Raw genomic sequence first — 23,850 nt, forward strand, 5'->3', positions numbered from 1 at the left:
TTCTTCTTCGCCTTTCTCTACCAACTACGTCGGGCAGGCCATCCTCCGCCTATAGCTCCAATCAGTTCAATCTAATAAAAGTAAATAAATAATAATATTCGTTCAACAACCAATAGTAGGGAGAAATCCTTTCAGTTTTATGTACATTTAATACACATACGCATAACGCAATAACATTATATTGTGATATCGGTATTAGAAAAGCACGCAAGTACAAGACGAAAAAAACGATTTCGTAATATATATTTTGTCTTTATTATACAATCTAATTTTTATACACATTTCTACGAGATAAATCACATCACAGTTGCTGCTGATGAGGATATACCTATATATTATATTTTTATTGTCTATATCGTTTTATATAATATAATATATTGTAGGATATATGCCTAAGCTGTCGAGCGAATTAAAATCTAAATGTATCAAACACACATCATACACAAAAATTATAATAATAAGTAACAACAAAAATATTCAATTTTTAATTACACACTATCTAAATCTATATCTATTTAATATAATATGTATATAATAATACTATTGGACGTGTTTTGTAAAGGAAAACAAAATAATTGACTAACTACGCGAAGTATCTATCTACTTTAATACTTATGAATTAGGCGTATAAATAATTTAACTCATTTTATCATGTATAATTAACGTAAACCATCTATGACGGATAGTTAGTAATAGTTAATGTTAAAACTAGATCACTTTCACTACAAAAAAAAAGGGCGATATTTAATAATAATAATACTAATGCTAATAATAATATTGTAAAAGTAATGTACAATTTTTTTTTACTGATACATATTTTCTATGCAAATTATGAAGCAGTATAAATACTATGTACAAAATGCAGTAATAAATTACACAGTATTGGTAATGAGTGTAATCAATACATCACACAGATTTCCATACGTATTTACGTTACAAAATATAATTTATAGTAAAAATAAATATATTTTAAAAGTGATGAAGACGTTCTAATAACATAGCAACTGAGCATCTTGGTTTATTCTATATATAGCACACCGATTAAGTCTGTAAAACAAAAACACAAATAATTAAAACATTGTCGGCAAAGCTAGCTTAAGTGTTGTAAATAATTATTAGCAAAATGTCAATTTGCAGTTCAGCCCGTGCACATCGTCATATTATCATCAATAAGTAAATGTAGTTTACTATAATAATCAATGATCTATCGTAGGTAAAGTGATGTTATAATTTATTAATTTAAACTGACAATTATTATAATAATTGTCTATTACAAATCCCTGCACGCGTACCTATTGCATGTATTGTATATTTACAATATCAGAGTTATTTTTTTCCTATGCATTGATGTTTTGTTGCTTAGGAGAATTGTTGTGCCAAACTCAAACATAATATACATTATACACGCGCGTTATCTATTCTTTGCGGGAATAAATACTAAAATCCCTACAATAATAATAATAATAATAATATAACTCTGATACTTCATGTTTGTACACGATTCATTCAACCTAACGGAAATATATTTGCTTAACAGTATAGGTGATTAGCTTCAAAGGGCCATCGTCTACCGCCAGCTACGTTGACTAACTAGACGCTCATTTGGCTACTTTAAGTAATATTCATTAGTCCGATTTGTCAGAGACATATTCCCATATAGAGTGCATGTAATGATTTGTCGGGTTTAGATTTCTCTGATAATTTATTTTACTATTGGTCCAGGTACATCATGAAATAATAAATAAATTATATTATTATTATGATTATTATTCTATTTTATTCGAGAGTTAGAGGTTGGTAAAATAGAAATGGAAAAATCCGTCGTCACTCACCCGTTGTTCATAAATGCGTCACGATGATCTCGTCGTCGATGTCGTCCTTCTCGTCGTCGGTCTCGTTGACGGTCTCGTCGGGCAGCGGCTCCGACTTCGGGTCGTCGGCCAGCCGTTTGAGCCGCCTGGCCTTGACGCTGTGTCGGATTTCGACGATTATGTACCCGACGAACCCGATGAACAGCACGACACCCATGACGTACAGCTTCTTCCGGGCGCACAGATGCGTGCTGTACGCGTACGCCACCACGAAGCCGGCCGACTCCCACAGCCGATAGTTACTGAACGCCGCTTCCTTGTTGCGCCTAAACAGCGTCCCGTAGATACCTGTAAGCAAACAAGACATTTTTTTATTAAAATTAAAAAAAACATTTTTTTTAATCATATTAATGCTAATAGGTTAAGACCTTATAGGATAATATAGGGCACAGGGTGTACAGCTGCTTATAATCAAGTACGCGTTGCGTCGCTGCGTGACGATAGGCACCGCGGTTATCTACAAGCGGGAGTGTGAAACTCGTGTGCATCGACCCGGGGATTTCTGTAGTTTTAAAATTTAAAGATCTGTCAAATTAATTTGCGTCATAAATAAAAAATAGTCATAACATAGTTTTTGACACAACGATATTTTTATATTTTCAATTTGTATCCTCTTATATTTTAAAAACGCCAGACGGAAAGAATAAGATGTTCGTATGGGTGACTATTATTCTTATGGCTGCAAACTTAATATAGTAATTATCGATTGCAATATATATTTTTTTTTTGTATAAATATTGCAATGGACAATAAATGTATCTACCACGCTGTGGTTATTGTTGTGGTTAATGGTTATAGTGTATATTGTATAATATGAAAGTTATCTGTGATACATTGGTTAAGCGAACATTTATTAAATATAAAAATGTATGCTGAATTGCATAATTAATTTAATAATGTATTAAAATGTATTGGACTAACTACGAGCCACTAAATTAAATTTGAGTGATCATTAGCTAACTTTTGAAGCATTGAATGTTTAATGATTGCTTATGCAACCTAGTACTAGTGTGTATTTTTTTATAATAATCAATATATTTTTTTTAACCTAATCCTTTGAAATTATAACAAATGAAATATTTTAATTTAATAGACATTCAAGCAAATGCGACCTAAGCAGAATGGATTGATTATTGATTTCAAAGCCAATATCACTTCACAGCAATATTACCTATAGTACATTAATATGTTACACGCGTATATCAGTGGCACTCTGCATAGCATCTTATAATAACGCGTCGAAAAAGTGACTTTTAACTTTGTTTTTTTTACGTACGTTAATTACGGAAAGTGCGAGTAGCCGTCTGTTAAGACAGAATAACTGATGATTTCTGTTTATATTTTTTAATTACATACAGCAGGTATACTATGTATTTTTGATTTCCTTCTAATAATGATTAATGAGCGTTGCTTAAAAAAAGTTAGTACATTGTTTTTTATTTTACTCACAATATGGTTGTAGCGTACAAGAATAACGATATTATAATTACTATTAATATATTATAAATGATGTATATACATCGATGTACGAATACGACATACGTATGTATAATAAATATGTTTTATGTACGATAATCCGCATACATTACCCATTGACGCAATTTGTACAAGAATACATAACGTTATTTATTTTTTATTCAATTTCCCCGTCAATTATAAAGTGTATAAAATTAACAATTTGAAAATTAATTACGTCAATTTTTTTCAACTACTAAATATTATTCTATAACATCTTCTTTTATTCCTGTTAATTATATATTAGTGTATATATTCTATACGCCCACTATTTCGTCAAACGTAATTGTGTAACATACAAGTTAAAGTACTTATAACTTATACGAGCAATACATATCATGTCAAATATTTCGAAAATATTCATCTTTTGTAGTAGGTACCTAACCAATATTAATTTACTTATAGTGTATAATAATTTAAATAGCATATCTTGTAATATATTAATATATATTTTAAGTTACATGAATATTAAATAATAATAATATGTTCGAATGATACATATAAATAATCGTTTTACTTAATAAATCATTCATTCTGACACATGGCAAACGATAATGGCAGTCAACCTAAGTAAAATCTTTACTGCATACTATAATATAATATAATATATATTTAATTTAAAAATGAAAAATTTAAAAACTAATCAAATAAATATATAATTTAATTTCAGGTATGTATATTCAGTAGTGTAATTAGGGCGAAACCCCCACTTTGGCTTTTATTTTTATTTTTGGATAATTACAAAAAAACATTTTGAAACTTATTACAAATTGTTTGCTGTTTTAATATATATTTATAGTCTAATTGTTTTGTTAAATGTAACATGATATTATTGATATTATGTTATATTTCTTGTGATCACTTTTTTTTTTTATTGTCCTTGAATAATACAAATGTGTACACGATTATACTCATAGGTACATATAAATGTGATACTTTTTATTTCATTATATTTTTGTGTTTTTTAAAATAATATTTTTATATAATTTAAAGTATTTACATCACTATATTTTAGAAAAATTTCAATTTACCTCGCGGCATATAAATATACAAATCATAGACTCATATAATAAGACAATTGATTTCTGCCACGACGACTATATTATTTTGTACCTGTATATTTATGTTTATTACTATACATTTAACTGCAGTATAAGCATACCAACATTCCTTCTATAGAAGTTTATTGTTTATATCAAAAAACAAAATATTTTTTTAAAATATCATCATGTTACTGATAATAAATCGGCTAATATTATGCGTATGCTGAATGAACAGCGTCGCATATTGTATTATTATATTATAATTATTATTGTTGCGTTGTGACTAGACGATGAGCACACTTGAAAAGACTAGGTCTAGTAATATATATTATGTATGAACTTTGTATATATATAATATAATATCCATGCGTGTGCGTGCTGGGTATGCCTTACGGGCGTGTCGTCGAAGAACAGATTATGTAGTTAATTCCCCGCGCCGTGTAATGTGGTAGCGGTTTTCAAGTGGTTGTTGGTATGGGAGTTGACAATCGTCCAACCCCTACACCCCATTGGATTATTTTTTTTAATTTTTTTTTTTTTACACAGTTTTATAAAAAAAAATTGTTTCTAATAACTTAAAACTCGGCATGTTTGTTTATAAATATGTATATATTGTATGTATGTAAATAGATGCATATATATTCCATAATATTCTATGTTTTATTACTACCTGTACTACCTGTATATCTTTCGATTATTGAATTATTGAATGAATAGTTTTTAGACTTTGCGTTGAGCAAATAGTTTTATAATATTTTTTTCGTAAATATCAAACCCTATTTGGGGTATAAAACATTACCTTAGGTACGTGCATGTTTATACTACCTATACTTGATGCAAAACCTTGATATAAATTGGTTAACGAGGAATAATTAATTGTAAGTAATAATATTATTTATTAGTATTGTAGTATATACATCACTACATGATTCACCAAGCGTCTAAGCATGTTCACGGTAATTTTTTTAATTTATTAATAAATTAATTCGAATTCTTGAGAACTTGTCTACTAGGTACTTAAAGAGTGATCTATGGTAATACAAACTTCCATTTTTAAGATAGACCCCTCCCTCTTTTTAACTGTACATTATTAAGTAGATAATTTTTCAGAACATTTTGTTGCACCTACCTAATTTAAACTGTTGTTTTATATTTTTATATAAGTGTTAAAGTTATGATTTTAAATCCGAACAAGTAGTTTTTCAGTTATTAAAATATTTATATTAAGTTTATATAATTCCTTCAAAATAATATTACAAAAATATAAAATACATGCCTATCAGATAATGTATTTATTATACTTGGGTTATTTTCTAAACTATAAATATTGATAGATTGATATAATCTATTAAAAGTTTAAAATTACCATTATAACACCCATACTATCAAACTCATTATAATGGAATTATTATCCTTGTTACACAAAGTTAAATTATTCATTTAAATTACAATTTGATACGTAGAAATTTTCTAAAAAAATATCAGCTAAATAATGTATAGTAGAAAATGGAGGTTGTTATTTGATAAACAGAAGTTTGTATCTTTTTAATTAGAACAAAAATCCTCAAAAGTTTAAAAATATGGTCTTTAAGTAAATTTAAAAATACAAAAACCATATTTTGATTTACAGCATTATTGGAGAAGAATAAAAGAGGAGCGGGCAAGTTTGACGAATAACCTAGGATATAATATACGTTATACATACAATATACATATGTAAACATGTGCAAGAGTATTAAAACTAATGATTTTTACTGGTTTATAAAATTAAAATACTAATGCAACATACAATTATCATAATTTATAAAATAATTGAATGATACGTTTTGATGAAATACTTTCGTGTCAACCGATAGATGAACATAATAATATGTAATAATATAATAATATGTATGCATATTATATACGTAAGTGCACTATACCTATTTATATGTTATTATTTTTGTATTGTTGGCAAATAATGTTCTGCAGTGTTCGTAATGACATTTATAGGAGTAGGTAGTATAGGTCATAGGACACACACACACACACACACACACATATATATATAAATTTTATAATGAAATACTGCATGCATCAATACGCACTTCAAGTTCGATATAAAATGTATAGTGCGGCGACAGTGGTGGCATAGGATAGGTTCTGGTATAGTCCTGGTGCGTGTATAGCTTGCGTGATTTATAAAAAATAAAAATACAGGGTGTACGACCAAACATTGACTATGTGTTTTGAATAGAATTTTAAAATGCGATACTCCATTAACGTGTATATATATAAGCCTTATTTAAATCCTAAAATGTCCATTTATACGAATACAATCTTGAGCGTTATGTTAATGGAGTTTCACTCCTTAAAATGCTATTTAAAGCATTTAATCAATGTTTGGTCGTACACCCTGTATTTTTTATTTTTATTTATAATTTTTACATATATATATATATAATATTTAACGAGTATGAATCGGTTTGGTTGAATCTATTTAATCGGAGGGAAAAATTGCACAACGCTAATAATTATTATTCCGCTTCTGTAGGTATTCAATGAGAAGTCACTAACTATTCCCTACTGTATAATATATGTATAATGTATATTGTATAATATACACTCGCGTAATTCATATAACGTCAACTTTTAAACTATTATGTTATTATTATCATTGGTATCTATACATAAAATAATTATTACTATTATTTGTTGTTGTTATTATGGAAACGACCGTGAACGACTTTTGAAATAGGTACCATTAAATGGTAATAATCGCGAAGGAACAGTGTAGGTTGAACTTGCGGGCCCAATACTCACGAATAACAACATTATAATAAATTATATAACTGCAGCAACAGCAATCTGTAGATCCTGAAAATCTAATACCGATCGCTTACGAAAATTTTGCAAATGTGTGAACGTATACGATTAATACTTCCATTGCGATGTGCAAATAGCAATATTTATTCAAATTATTTTCCGTATTTATTGTTGTGGACGTATTGCAATGTAGAAATTGTATAATCTAAGTTTTGAACTAAATATTTTGTTCAAAACTAGGTTTTTGGTTTTTGTAATTATTCATAGGATATAGGTTGAGAAGGTTGAGAGTTTATGTAATTTATTTAATAAGTAAATATGAAAATACAAAAATAAAAATTGTACGTGTTCTGTCATTCTTAAACACATTATAACACTAAAATATGTATACTGTACAGGTAATAATAATATTATGTTATAAATACATATTAATATTATGTTGCATTGTTGCACAACGTTTCGGTTTTAAAATATGCGTTTTCATTGTTTCTGTGAATTGGAGCTTCCTATAATTCACATGAAATAATGATATATTATGTATTTATGAATTACCTATAGGTATAAGTGTATAACGATTATTTTATTCTTTTAGGTACATCAAAGTAGAATTGGATAATATAATTTATATATTTGAATGTACTCATACTAGTGATAGCTATGAATAGCTATTTATTATTTTTGCTTTCTAGTTCAAAATTTTACAAACAAATAATATTCATTTTTTTAGTTACGCTTTTTGTTTTTTGTTTTTGAATATTTGACCCAATTCTTCTTATGTTATTAAACGTATAATTTGCATATATAAAATAGGTACTTGATAACTTGTACATAATATTTTAGAAATTTTATATGTATAAATATGTACCTAATACTATAGATGTGTTCCATACGTTGATCGTAAATTCATGTCTTTTGTCAAGTGCTGTGCGTATTACACTGTTTAGTTTTCTTTGGTCGATATTTAATACGTATTTTTTTTTAAAATTATACTTCAATTTTGTAGCAAATATTATTATCATAACGGCAATTTAATTTATACAACAAACTATGTACAATTGATCAATTGAAGTTACATCAATAAATGCGTAACATACAACACTTTAGTTGGAATTTATAATATAATATAAACTACAATGTTTAATGTTCTAATTTGTAAATGTATTTTTAAGAAAGGTTAACACAAACGTCCTATCGAAAACTTCATACTTATGTACACTGCCTAGCCTATTCTAATATAAATATATACGTTACAGCCATACAGCATGTCTTTATGACTCATGAATAACATCTTCTTATATTTTGGAAAATAATTACACTGTATTCAAGATTCAGATAATTATTATAGTTTGATTACTTTTTGATCTAAATCATTAAAAAATAAAAATATTAACATTTTTGAATTTTGTTTACCAATATTGTATTTTAATTGTATACACAACTGAGTCATTTTCGAGGTATTTATATCGCTTATGTCAATATTTTAAAATTTGAATAATTAATTTATACAATAAACATTCAAAAAGCAATGAAGCTATGTATAATTTAAAGTCAAGACAGAAGACGGACATAAACAGTTATAAAATATGGCAGAACCGACCACAGTGTTACTACATTATATTAAGTAATTTGTAAAATCAAGCGTAAAAAAAGAATTAACTAATCCTATATTCCTATTTGTTACAATAGAATGCAATTTATACTCTTAAATCGTTTAATTATGATCTACTATTATTATCAACTAAAATTAAAACGGCCCAAATAATACTCGTCGACTTAATCAGCCTTACTGTGTGTACCTACAAGGCTACACATATATACTATCGTTTTATTCGTATTAATATTATAATTTTATTTAAATGGCGATGGATAATACAATATCTTAATAATATATAAAGCACGTAGAGTTTGTATTATTATAACGTAATAAAAAAATAATCATTGGTTAGAAAATATAAATAATAATAGTCATATAATAATAATGAGACGATTGAGACTTATATATTAATCTGCTAAGATGTTGGTGAGCCCATGTATGTGTGTGTGTGTGTGTGTGTGGCCGAAGAGGTTGTTGATCGTACTAGAGTTGAGTAGAGCTAGGAGGTCAAAGATTAACGCTGTGGGACACGCGGAATACTTAGGTCGTCTACAATGGGTTTTACATATAATATATGTATACAACCAAACGGGCGCGCGCGGAAAATTCTGTTTGGCAAGTCATCAGACCTAATGGTCCATTGTAATACCTACGTCACTAACACCGTTTTTTTTTTAAATATAATAATGCAAAGATCTTCAGCAATTATTAATTATATTCGTCTCTTCTCTTGTTTAAGATATATAGACGTCGCATGGCTTTTTCGCGTCGACCTTGGTATACAATTTATAACGATTTTCAAAAAAATCAACAGCCAAGTGCATATTGTTTTGATTACCGTTTTTGATATTACGAAATCATTGGAAATTTGGGGGTCAAGTTACTACAGTTGGCAAAACAGTTACGTGCTTGTGATAAAAAAAAAATTTATTTTTTCATTTGCAATAGTCAATAATATAAAATATCATATAATATAATTTATAATAACTGATAAAAATATGTTGTGTAGCACAGATTTCAGTATACGGCGAGTTACCAGCAATAAACGATTCATGTAGTCGATAAAAAAAAGTTTATTATAATGCTCAATTTAATTGAAATTTTCTTATCGGCCCGGCATCAGAAACTATAATGTCTATATTGTTTGTACAAATCAAGTATTATCTTTGGTAGGTATTGAAATATTGCCTACGCATTATAAAGTTCATTGACCAAATTTTGTAGATAAATACCTATATCGTTATTGTATGATCTAAATGCAAATATCATATAATATGATGATATTGTTAAGTAAGGTTTTTTTTTTTTTTATTATTCAACTATCTTTGATGTTGTAAATAATCTAAAGATGATCAGTAATAAAAATCATGTGTTGAAGGTTAAAATAAAGATTCCTTGATATCGCTTATATAATATACTATATATAATAGAAGACGTTTTATCTGTAATTACACACGCACTCACACAATAATGGTTATAGGGTTTGTCAGCAACTTAATTTTTTTTTTTTGATACAAGTGTCCAATTATTCTATATACGTAGCATGCTCAATAAAAACTATAATATCAATAAGTATCTCTGAATTCCGATACGATCCTCAAACATAATTTAAAGAATTTTTTTGCTCGTACGATTATTGAATAATATAATTATGACAATCCACATTAGAAGAGTGTACGGACGTGAAATGCCTAATAGTAAGCAGAAAATAACGCGCGTCCGCGTTATAAAAACGGTACCCGGAAACATAGATACACGAGAGTCCGCAGAACAATAAGTAAAACACGACTGAATTTTAATTAGACATGCTGCAGCTACAGTCGTGGGTTTTGTCTGTGCGCCAATGCGGCACGAATGGACGCGCGGATATAGATGGACGGATAATGTAATGCATGGATATCAAAGGACGGACAGGGTAGATAAAAAAATGTGCTTTTACATATTATTATTCGTTTTTCAGTCAGACAAATATAGCGAGTTACGCGTGAAAAAAAAATTGAAAAGACTTGTCGCGGCAGCTGCTGCACCTGCATCGACGGTTTTGGCATGAACTATAATTTAAAAACGTAGGAAAAAATGATTTTCCGCTTTTGCGAAACTTTTACTAATATATTGCCCGCACGGTATGCATAGGGACGTGATTAAGGAAGGAAGCGCACCGCGCACGTCATCCCGTTATCAATAAAAGGCGCACCCATCAACATGAAAATGAATAATCATTCACGTCGTATAGGTATTTTCTATTTATAATGTCATATTATATAGCATATATAGGTATTATAATATAATACTGGCAATATAATTATTATGTCGTCATTTAGTTGAAAAAAAAACATTTTGAGTTTTATCGAATTATATTTGTTTTTAAATATCTACAAAATATACTATATGTAAACTATGCATTGCAATAATAACGCACAATGTTATTAGTAAAATGAGTAGCCTTGTCAATGTTTATAGAAAATTGTAAAACTAAGCCTAACGGAATAATTAATTTTGTATTGCTGTTTAATGATTATTATTAGTAAATATTTTAGCAATTGAGTTTATTATCAATGGCCTATCAATGTGGTACCTATATCTTATTCTCACAAGAATAATATCTGAAATCTAATAAACTATTTTTAGAAAAAGATCCATACTGTTTAATAATTAACCGGAAACGACTTAGCATTGGTTAGTTAATACATAAAGTTTTAGTCTATATTGTTCATTAATAGGATGTCCGTCTCCGAGAAATCGTATACGCGAATATAGATTAGTTTATTGTTTAAAACAATGCAAGAGGAGATAAATTAAATCAACGAACTGATTAATGACGAAAGTAACGTCAAAGTAATTTGGTCAACACGACATATTATGGACTATGGTAGCAGGTTAACTGATGCTGCACTGCTGCAATATTAATATGCGTAAACAGGGATAATTAAACAATAATACATTTATATTTAATGTGACTGTGGGCTTATATTTATTTTTGTTTTCGAATTGCGCATGGTTTTGATCTTATTTACGTTAGTTAAGTATAACTACTGTCTAAAAATTGGTACACTAAGTTAATGGATATTTATTAATTTATAAAAACAAAATATAGGAGAACGTGAAGGTTCTGGTAAAAAACAATACTTTTTCACATACCTAATATTCCAAAAAATTCAATTAATTTCGTTATGCCAGCGTTAGTTGTATAGTGACAAACTGATAATCAACATAATATCGCAATTTGTTACATGCTTTTGTACGTATTGTGTGTGGTTATATTATGTGCTAATAAAAATGTAATGAAAAAAAAAATATATCAAATTTCCTAAATTTATACCTTTTACAATAACTGCCATGAAACCAATTGTAATTTGTTATCGAGCGGAATAGTGTGGCACAGAGCTACAAAGGTATACCATAGAATGTTAGTCCACTATTTTGCGTTCATCAAAGTTTTACATATTTATAAGTCATAATATTAATGAACTACCTATTATTTTAAATTTAATTTTTATAGATATACATATTAAAGTTCTCAAAAATCTATGCTACTTTGGAATATTAAATTATAAATGTATATTGTCTTTAAAAATTAAATAAAAGACTTATGAAATGATAATTATGAAGAAAGTAAAAATATAATTATTTTTTTCGTAAATAATGTTTTGTAATGACTGATTTAAAAAAAATATTATTTAACTAAACGTTACCTAATACTTTTTGAAAATTGAGTGTTCATCTTTACTTTAATCATTCAGTATGGACAGCATGGCTGTATATTTCTAAAGAGTATGATGCGTATTAAATTGACACTTTGATGTGTGTTTTATATATTTTCAAAATTTATTTTCATATAATTATTTATTAAGAGACCTAATTAACCAAATTAATTTAAAATTTGGAGCATTAAAAAAAAAAAGGTCAAATGATACAAATTGCATGCGTTGTTATTATAACAGTTATTATACTCATGTCATGTCCCATAACAAATCTGTTATCACCATCATTCGTATTGTAGGTATATTTGCTTAAAAATTACACGGGATAGTGGAGTTAATACTATATGTTTTAGGGGAAATGGCAATAATACACATTATACTAAACAGGCTTATAGACATATGACGTGAATACCCGGAATATTTGTGGATTATTTAGTGAATCAACAGTAAAATATAATGTATGGACGGGACAATCGTACAAATGTTGACGACTATGTTGCTAGCCATGTACTAATAATTCGAAATTTGTGTTTGGCGTTTATTAGTTTCGTTTTCAAACTACAGAATATTATACGGCGCTCGTTTAACCTAAAGGTTATTGGTAGGTAGGTATATATAATTCATAATATCTGTAAAACATCATTACAATGTTTTACACGTATACTGTATTATAATATACACATCGCGCGTAATTTGCACCGAGACCATTAGTGACCATTGACGATCGTTGTTCTCCGTCTCTGTCTCTCGCTATATTATAATACGTATAGTTGAATGTCCGTCTCTCGTCCGCAGTAAAACGGTAGCCGTTTTCTCCTTGGGGGGAGCTGACGACATATATATATATGTATATATCGTATACGGTCGGATTGAAAAGGCTCCGAAAAACGAGTGCGTACTTTAACGAACCAACGATAATATACGCATATCGTTTAGATACACCTCTCGCAATAGTATATATTATTATATATTATAATGCATGCGCAACCTAATCCTTACCGTCGGCCACTCGTCCCTATTGTGCCTAACCTCTCTCTCTCTTTCAACGTCCGTTCCTTGTTCACACCAAGTCCGAATCGGTTTTAGTTTTTTTCATCAATTTTTTCCTACAATTTGATGTTTACTTTAATATTATATACTTTATGCCTATTACATGTCTCTATGGGCCCTATTTGGCTTTATTATGCACTCGGTTTACAGTCATAACAATTAACAATAATACGTACGGCTGCTGGACACCGGACACGGCACGCGTCCATGCAAAGTGTGCAATTATGACTGCAGCCGTGCGTAAATACATATAGGTAGGTACGTACGATATATATACGTTCGTATATGTATTATTGTTGCGCACTTGCGTATACAGCCGCGACACTGCTGGTCGTATGTCATACACACGCCGCGCGACGACGATGACTCGCGGTGAAAGTCCAAATCGAAATACGTGCTACTACAATATACTTGTAAAATAATTATGTAATATTATGGTTGATATAATTATTATTTTTTTACTCGTTGGAATATTTCGGCCGCCGTTTTAAATAAAACACGCGAACCATCGCTAAACAAATGTAATTTCGTACTAAGTCCAAAAATATATTTAGGTGGGTCAAAAAGTGGTGGAGAATCGAATTTTAATATTCATTGTAAAACATCGAAACTTATGTTCATAAGTTATACGGACGGTTTTGCGTGAAAAAAGGCGTATACATGTTGGATATGCGACCTGGTTCGAGTATAGAAAATTGTGAATTTGGCTTAAAAAAGTTCGTGCCTCCGTGGTGTAAAATTTATCAGTATTATGTGACATAATATAACAATATGTATTTTTTTGCTGTGTTATTCGTTGTTTTTAAAATGTATGTTTCTTGAAATTCGCTTAATTACTTTACTAAGAATATAAATGGAAATGGAAAATAGTAAAACAAATCCAAACTTAAACGTTAAACATCGTAAAAATACAAAATATCTAATTCGACTTCATGGAAGTACGAAAAACGATTAAACCTTATAAACATATCCCAAAAATAATGTATTGAAGCTATATTATGAGTTCCGAGCTTTGATTAAAATATTTTGATAGTATGTAATTTCGTTTCACTTTTTCCTCTCTTGTGAAGATATTAATAATAATATTAATTTCAGCAAACACATTTGCGCGCTCGTTGTTGTCAGGTGACATGCACACGACCTCCGCTACAACGTTGGGTCCTTGATGAAAAATCAAATATATAAATATACATAATACATATATATATATATATATATATATATACGAATACGACGCATCAAAACAATTGGTATAGTATCAGCGGGTGACGAGTTTAATCGTTTTTTCTTTTCCGAACGTCTTTGCGTACCTTTATATAATATAAGCACATAATAATATTCTCCATTTTAAATTGCATTATACGCACGAGAGTCGGCGGGTTCCCTCAAACGCGCTTCACTGTCGCGAGTTTCAAAAATTATTGTTGTACTTCACGTGCACAGTGCACATAATATTATCCTACGTAACACTGACGCATTACGATTTACAATGTATGCAGTATAATAAACGATGTCAAGTATGTATATTGTCGGATGCGTATAAAAAAAAAAAAAATTCCAAATTAATATTTGTTAGTCTTTATTATTATGGATAGAAACACACCGTTTCGATCACACCCATCGAACCGATAACATTTTTGTAACGTTTGAATCTGATTCTTTATTTTAATTTTGCACAAAAAGTAAATTTAACGGATTTAATTTGAATTATATTAAATTGATATTTTAATTATGTTTACACATGTCAACTTTCTCATGTTACACAATGTCACAATAATTAATATTTTTTAATTGGCCTATTAACTGAATATTTTAAAAAGTTATTCAATAATAATAATAATAATTATTATTATTATTATCGTCATTGTTGTTATCGTCTGCCACTATCAGAAAAGTTTTCCAGAGAATTTGCTAACTCAAATGAAGTTACAAATGAAAATATTATTTATTGTCATATGTAAGTATCATTGACGTATCTATATAGGTATACATTATATTGTTTTCGCGACAGCCTCGGGATTGTATGCAGGTATCTATCCGTTTTCCAGAGGTCAAAGGATAAATTAAACTGTCCACTTGTCATTTGTCGTTTATATTATGTATATCGGTACAATGGTCGACTTAAAAATAAATAAATAAAAAAGAGGACAATGCAAAAAATATGTATATGTACATAATATAGAAATAAACCGCCGTTATCGTGATGTTTTCCCCCAAGGACAATACGATGATGGTTTATAGAGGTAAATTAGTTAATGATGACGAGAATGATAATAATTATGATGATGATAATAATAATAACAATTGAACATCGACCGCTACGTCATTACAATATAAGTATGTATACATATTATATTTTAATTTAATGTAAAATAACCCTGGACAGTAGTGGCCAAGCCCGAAATTTACCAACTAGTCACCGAGTAACTCAGTAGGCTAGATTAAGCTTTTATGGATCAAGACGTAAAATTAACTTGAATTTCCATCCCATTTAAAACGGGTATTTGGACTAGTAAAAATGCTAAAACTCGGTGGGCCAGTGCTTACCATATCTAGCACTACTAATGGCCATTGAAAGTGATTTACATTTAAAAATGGATTACATAATAATCGATTCAAGGTTAACAAAATATACACGCATGTCAAGATATGTATGAATTAGCGAATAGTTGAGGTATGTTTGTTGAGTACATTTGCGCAACGATGAATTTGATTTTGGCAGAGAGTATAGGTACACTTATTGAACCAATTTATCAATAGTAATACCAGTACAGTTTTGGGTCGTTCCGATTCTATAGAGTATAGTAAAAAAGGTATTGATTGTGACATTGTTGTTAACAAACATCAACTTTAAAATTGCACAGTATTTTTATATAATATGAATTAAAATTGATTAAATAAAAACTTTTACCTACTTTATAAACCAAGATCATGACTGCCATAAAATAGCATGCAAAATTAGATTTTGTCATTGTTCAACCGTGAAATTTCGAATTGTCAAAATTATTAAATTTGTATTGCTAAAGTTTTCAATTGGCTGGGGGAGAAATACTATACGTCAAAACCTATGAAAAGTGATGATGTTGGTAATGCGTAATGTAATATTAGAAGAAATATAAATATATTTATCATTGAAGATTAAACAATAACGTTGAATATGTATCTATATTTTTGGTTATATAGGTATCTAATAGGGCTAATATAGTTATGGTACTTATTATCGTAATTAAATTCGTCCTCACATTATATACATTGATATAACTTCACATGATAATACGCGTGTGCTGTAGTTTCCATTTATATGCATATATTTTATAATATGATGATTTTTATACCTACGCATTTTATATTTTAATCGTTCAGTTCTTCACGTCGTACTACCTATATTGCAAAAAACCAAATTAAAATACGGGCCATCGTACCTACACTACATACGATTTATAAAGGGGAACGCCTTATCACTATTTTTGTACTTGACAAATTGTATATTTATTCCGATGCTCATTGTTCTGGTGAAGGTTAAATTCCAAATTATTTGTAAGTATACACCTAACGCCGACGACTCCTATGTTAAAATATTTTGTATAATGAATGATGTGCAGTCGCTATTGCTACCGCGCGGAGGTTATAATCGTATTTGTTTTTAGTATTAATTATATATGTACCAAAGTATATGTATACAATACAATATAAACATAAATTATAATATTTTATGCAAATAATCATAAAATATATTATATTTTGTTCCTATTAATAACTGTACTACATGCCACCTTCTCTTATTTATAGACTAAATCATATTTTAAAATTCAGCACCTCCCTGTGCGGTGTTGTGTACGATTAATCAAATCTACATTTATTACAATATGGCTAATGTCAAATGCATTTTTCACGCTAGATTTACTTACCGCTCATTTGAGTCTGCCAAACGGCGTCACCAACGCCCCACAGTCCCGATATAGTGAAGAACAGTTTGGGATTGTTGGGATGAGGCCGCCACACGATCAGGATCCATATGAGTATCGAATGGACAACGAAGCCCAGCGCCATCAGTGGCAGTCTTCCGATGTACTTCATTATGGTGCCGAACAGCAGCGAGCATATTGCGTTGACCACACCAAAGCATATCATCACGTACCCGACGGATGGAATGCCTAGGGCGCAGGACACATACGCCTGAAATGGACACGGAGCTTAGGTAAGTCAATATTATATTATAATACATAATACCTATTACAATATGGCATGTTAAAAAAAATCACATGCCTTTATAAATCTATTAATTAATATTATGTATTTTCTACAGATTTAGAAGAGAAAAGTCAACAACAGACCATATTTTTTCACCAATGGACAAATAATGGAGAAATACTATGAATATGATATAAAGACTTGTTCATAATTTTTGTAGAACTCAAGCAGGCCAGAAATATGTCAATAGATATCAACAATGGAAAGTGCTGAGGAACTAGAATATCCTAGAAAAACTGATTAAAATAATTTGAATATGAAACTCAAAAACATAAAGTAAATTCTGATACCAAGAGGAGTTATCATTACAATCTAAAGGTAAGTCTAGACTAAAACAGAAAGATAATTTGTCCCATACGTTTAAATTGTTCGTACAACAAAGTCAGTAAGTCATGAAATTAAACTCAATGATAACGATGTAATGTTAGCATACATGTAGATGACATTGTATTATTAGTAGATACCGAAAACTATGTAATTAAGGTCACAGCGAAATGAATAAAGTCTAGCCACAGAATGAGCCTTGTTATCAACAAAAACATATTAAATATCTACAATGATTAGACAAGTGATGAACAAGGAAGTATATTCAAAATTAAAATAAAGATTATACGAGAGACGAAAAACAATAATCTAGAAATACTGTACAATATTCCAAACGCCAGATAGCTCCTAAAAGCAAAACGACTGAAATGTTATATTTGGTGGGCTTAGGAAAATCGTATACGAAATGTCCGGATAAGAAATTTAATAAAACAGTAAACAACGGGAATCTCAATAGCAGTGATTACACCGAGAGAGGAAGAATAACTTATATGTCAACTAGTCAATATAAATGAATATTGTAATGTATTGGGATAGATGTAAAAGTTTGATTAAGTTCTAAAAAAAAAATTGTCAGATTGCAGATTAATGTCTTCAGTTTTCCTCTAGAAAAGTAGCAATATTATAAAGTGAATAATATGGAGTTTATATCCTTGAGTTAAATATACGTTCATATGATTTTATGTATATACTAAGTCAAAAGCACAGATAAGTATGTTGTATATATTTTTTTCATGCTTACACCAAAAAATATTGTTACAGTTTTATTTTTATGAAAGACATTTTATTTTGGTATTTATTTAATAGTAATATTATGTACACAGCTTTTATGTAAATAATTGAATTTATGAATCGAAATTGTGTGTAGTAAATTTGTAAACAAAATGAATAATTTACATTATAGGTACCTATTGGAACATTCAGTTTAAAATATATACGTAAAATGTACCTAATTAAGTTTGTGTCTTGTATCACTAGTCATATGCAGCGGTCTTACTAGCTGGAAAATCATCGAAATATGTCTTTTACTTACCTTAAGTCTCTAATTACCAATATTATTACGAATTATACATATCGAAATAATCACGATATCGACGGTGAATAGTTTATCATAAGTATAATAATATAAGACCTAAGTATCGAACGCAGTTCATATACGCGTATACCTATATATTATTATTATTTGTATAATGCATATGTGACTATAGTGACTACCGACATACAAAAATAATATAATATCATTCGTGGAAAACTATAAAAAATCATTCAAATGTATTGAAATAATTGATTGTTGTGGTTATTAGCGACTTAGCGTATTATTCCGGTATACGTACATATTATATTGTAGAGGTACCTACAAAATGCATTATTATTATAGTACCAAGTACCTATAGCTGGCAGTTTTGTGGCAATAAAATTATATCGCACGCGTACCTATCCATTTGCATAATGTATTATTGTTAGGTATTAGATTCGAAAGCTCAAGCGCTATATTATACGAATCCAAAATGTACAAATTTGCAATAAACTAAATTGTTGGTCAGTAAGTTGGGTAGTCTTTCAAAATATGTAAGATGGATATGTAATAATACACGGGCAATGTGTGTAATGAGTATACGTTTTTACTTTTTACCACCTTGTATCGTACTAATATTATTATAGTTAGTGTTGATTGTGTTGCCACCACATTTTATGCTAATTTCATTAACCAAATAGTGTTTTCACACATTGTAGATTTTTTTTTTTTTTTGGAACGTTCAGAAAAAAATACGTATGACTGCATCGACATACGCGAGCCCAAAAATTCTACTGTAATAGGTAGTTAGTGAAAAGCGTGTACGTATATTTATGATGACCATCCAATATTAATATTTTGATCGTATTTATTAATGATGGATACATTCATACATAATTAAATATAATATTTCATTTCAATTTCCTTTATACCTGTAATTAAGTTATTATATTGATTTACCTAATTAATTGATCAAAAATTGTTTTTTTTTTTTTAACAAATATATCACAATATTAAATATACTCGATATGTTTGTATATTATATATTTATATTATATTACAAACGGTGACATAAGTGGTGAATAAAAGTGAGCGACCTAATGTCCCCTAAATTAGTGCCAGTCAGTTTTGATACACGATGTTTACTCCAATTATACTTCGGTCAACCCTATATACAAGTATTATGTTTAAATAAAATCATCGAACATTTTACTAAAATAATAATAATAGTCGAGAAAGCAGTATACACTAACTAGTCCTTATAAATAGATATAATAGTACAGTATCTTCTACTCAATGTCGATGATGATGATGATGATAATAACAATAATAATAATAATAATAATAACAATATAAAACCACGTGTGCAATGACTTACCTGTGTAAAATCGGCTCCGATGAACGCTTGTTCCATTCCAATCCAAATGGTGATCGGTATGAGGAGCTGTTGGTACGGTTTTTTCAGCTGATAAGCCGTGGCCGACAGCAGTTGAATACCGGACAGTTCTTGGCTATCGGCACGCCTCTGTTTCTCTCCGTATCTGTACACAGAACAACGCGTTCAATTATAATTCATAATAATAATAAATAATAATATTTAAGTTATATTATACTGAACACTTGGGAGAACGATTTTTTAATACATTATGATAGTCTCGATTTTTCAATTTTGGTTTTTACATGTTTTCATGATAGAGAAAACTATGAACTAATAACATTCAGTAAGTATGTCCATCGCCTGGCAGATCGTATAGTTATAATAAACTTATTATTAATTGTCCCCGTTCACTTCGTCACCCATAAAAATACATCCATGTTAATTTTGGTTGCCCAAATGTGAACATTTAACATAACGCGAATGGATAAACAACATTTTTTGATATATTTCACTATTTTTAACATTATAATTTTCTAATTTTTTGTTACTTTTTTTAATAGCAACATGAATTTTAAATTTCGTACCCCAAAATTTGGAGCTCAAATCAAAGTATTTTTATCAGAATTTTAAAATATAATAATATAATTTTGAAAGAGTACTACTTAAACTTTATAGTTTAGAGGGGGTCACATTTTATAAAGTATCTCTGTGTTAATATATTCCGTTTAATTAAAATCTAAAAACTTATAAAATAGTAAAAATAAAAATCCTTGTTTGTAATTACTTCAGAATAATACACATAAAATTATTCTCAAAAACGTTAATACTTTTTGGTATAACGAGTGATAATTGTGAAAATAATCACCTGGTGTATATATATATCATATTATAAATAAAATATTAGATGCTCCATTCGTAAAAAATGTATTCGTTTAAATTCGGTTGCCTAATACTAATATAACGTAACGCAAGTAGATAAACAATATTGATTGAAATCCACTCTCATTCTTAATCGATTCAGCCGTACGCTGTCCTTGCTTTTTTGGTGTTGTAGACATTTGCACTCGCAAATATTCAACTCGTGCGTTACGCTCTACAGATGTTTCAGCAACTTTTAAAGTAAAAGTACTGCCGCACTGGTCTGATCAGTTTCCCGGCTCGTGTCTCGTTCCTCGGATGTTTCATAAGATTTAATGGCTAACATTGCTATGTCTGGTTGATATTTCAATATTTGATTTTTTCGGTGACATTTAAAATAATTTCCATTACTTAAAATTTTTTGATAGATGATGAGGCGTCTAAAAATAGTTTAGTTGTGATTGACACAAATTGTATCTATATTTCCGACATATAAATTTAACACATTATAATATTCACTTAGATACTATAATTTCTAATAATATTTGACTGTATTTTTTCATCTTTGTTGCAAAGATTACCCACAAATCAACACAAATTGTATTTTATATAAATAAAATATGTGTAATATATAATTGGTTTTTGGAAGTGGTAGTGAGGCGATTGAAGCGTTATACTGGCTATTAAACGTCTTCAGACAACGCACTCCATTTTACAAAAACCACGTAAAAGGCAGTCCAGTGGTTTTTGAGTCTGTTGATCTCAGACGGATATACCAACATCCATTTATATATACACATACATATACAGATAAAAAAAAAATTATTAAACATATATTGTACTTTTAAAACGCTGTATGCGAAACAACAATATGTGTGAACGGGTTTTTTGGAGACCCCGTCATCGTATAATATTATTACATTCTTAAGATGCCGTCTGCGAAACAAATAACACAATAAGTCTCTTTTGTAATGATTCTCGTATGAATGTATACGATACAGTGTATAGTGTATAGGCTTACGAATATATTTAATAAATTTGTTCGCGTTGTCAACGAATAGGATATATTATTATGACGCGATGTAGTGACTATTAATTATTCTATTCATCGAAACAGTTTTTTTAACCACCTCACGATCACGCGATCAGATGTTTGAGATATAATAGTATATGAACACTTGACGGGACCACCGCGCTACTATACAGTTTTACGAACTAAAGTCGTAATTATGTTATAGGTATGTCGTGTAGAATATTGTTATGCCTTCTATAATATGATATATTTTACTCGAATTATTTCTACGTTTTTAAATCTAAACAGAGTCTAGTATAATGATTTAATTTTGATTGAAAAAACGACCGGGAATATTTCTACAAATCGGTAATATACCTAATAATGATATGTATACACGAAATTTAAATAAGACAGTTATTTGAATGACACCGAATAAAAGCAAACACTTACTATATTTATTTTAATTTTTATTACTCAAACGGCTGTACCATGTTTTGGCAATGCCATTTTTTTCTGCAAAATGGTAGGTTAGGTTACACATGTAGTAGTTAACATATGAATATCAGATTAGATAACATAACAATATATTATACAGGAACACTGCACGTATTACTCGTGCGTACAATTATTATGTCATAATTTATGATATTGAGCCTTCTAGATACACAATGACGGTAACCGAGCTGCCGGTATGGATGTCGTTTTGAAGTTGATATCTTTCATTATTTTTACGTGATTCAAATATTATAAAATAATCATACAGATGAACAATGCATAATATTATAGACCTCATTGCAATATTATTATTATTATTTTAAGTAAACGAGTTTCAACAAATTTTAGTAGCTTCTATAGCGTTTTAAGTTTTAAAAATACTAATAACACGCAATTTGACTGAGACAGTTGATCTGTATTGGATATTACTTGGTATTTTTTTAAAGGTGGTTCAACTACTCTTTAAATATTTTGACATCTTTAAAATGTAATCTCTGAAACTTTTGTTAAAATCTATCGAGCAGTTTTTGAATCAATAAGCTGAAAATATAAGGACATTGTACTTAGTTGTACATTTGAATAACAAACAATAATTGAAATATTATTTTATTACATTAACAAAAAAAAAAAAAAATCTATAGCAACACATAGCGGATCGGACGATTTATACAAATATTTTGTTTTTAATTTTATTTTTGTAACTAATTTCTGTTTTTTTGTTTTCTCTATATAAACAAATAATTATTATTTTATTTTCGTGAAAGAATAACCTATTGATGTTGTAAAAGTAGTTCAAAACACCCTTCGAGTCTCTAGACATTTATTAATACAATTTCCATTGTAATGAGTTCAAGTTCTGTTCATAGTTTCTGAGATTAGCCCTTATTAAAAGACTTATTTACGGTTATAAATATTTATAGATAGTTTATATATAC

At 29.1% G+C, this 23,850-nt stretch overlaps 1 protein-coding gene across 1 annotated transcript in view; it reads right to left on the bottom strand.

Moving 5' to 3' along the window:
* Window positions 1-231: 231 nt before the first annotated feature.
* LOC132929642 (UNC93-like protein) overlaps window positions 232-23,850 on the bottom strand; it is a 47,534-nt gene continuing 23,915 nt past the window's right edge. The window contains exons 4-7 of the mRNA XM_060995145.1: window positions 20,548-20,710; window positions 17,488-17,755; window positions 1,833-2,159; window positions 232-1,047 (exon numbers count right to left, since the gene is read on the bottom strand). Of these exons, the coding sequence (XP_060851128.1) occupies window positions 1,840-2,159; window positions 17,488-17,755; window positions 20,548-20,710 (751 nt within the window). The 3' untranslated portion in view covers window positions 232-1,047; window positions 1,833-1,839. The remainder of the gene's footprint in view (window positions 1,048-1,832; window positions 2,160-17,487; window positions 17,756-20,547; window positions 20,711-23,850) is intronic.

Source organism: Rhopalosiphum padi, chromosome 1 (assembly GCF_020882245.1).
Source record: "Rhopalosiphum padi isolate XX-2018 chromosome 1, ASM2088224v1, whole genome shotgun sequence".
NCBI lineage: Eukaryota > Metazoa > Arthropoda > Insecta > Hemiptera > Aphididae > Rhopalosiphum > Rhopalosiphum padi.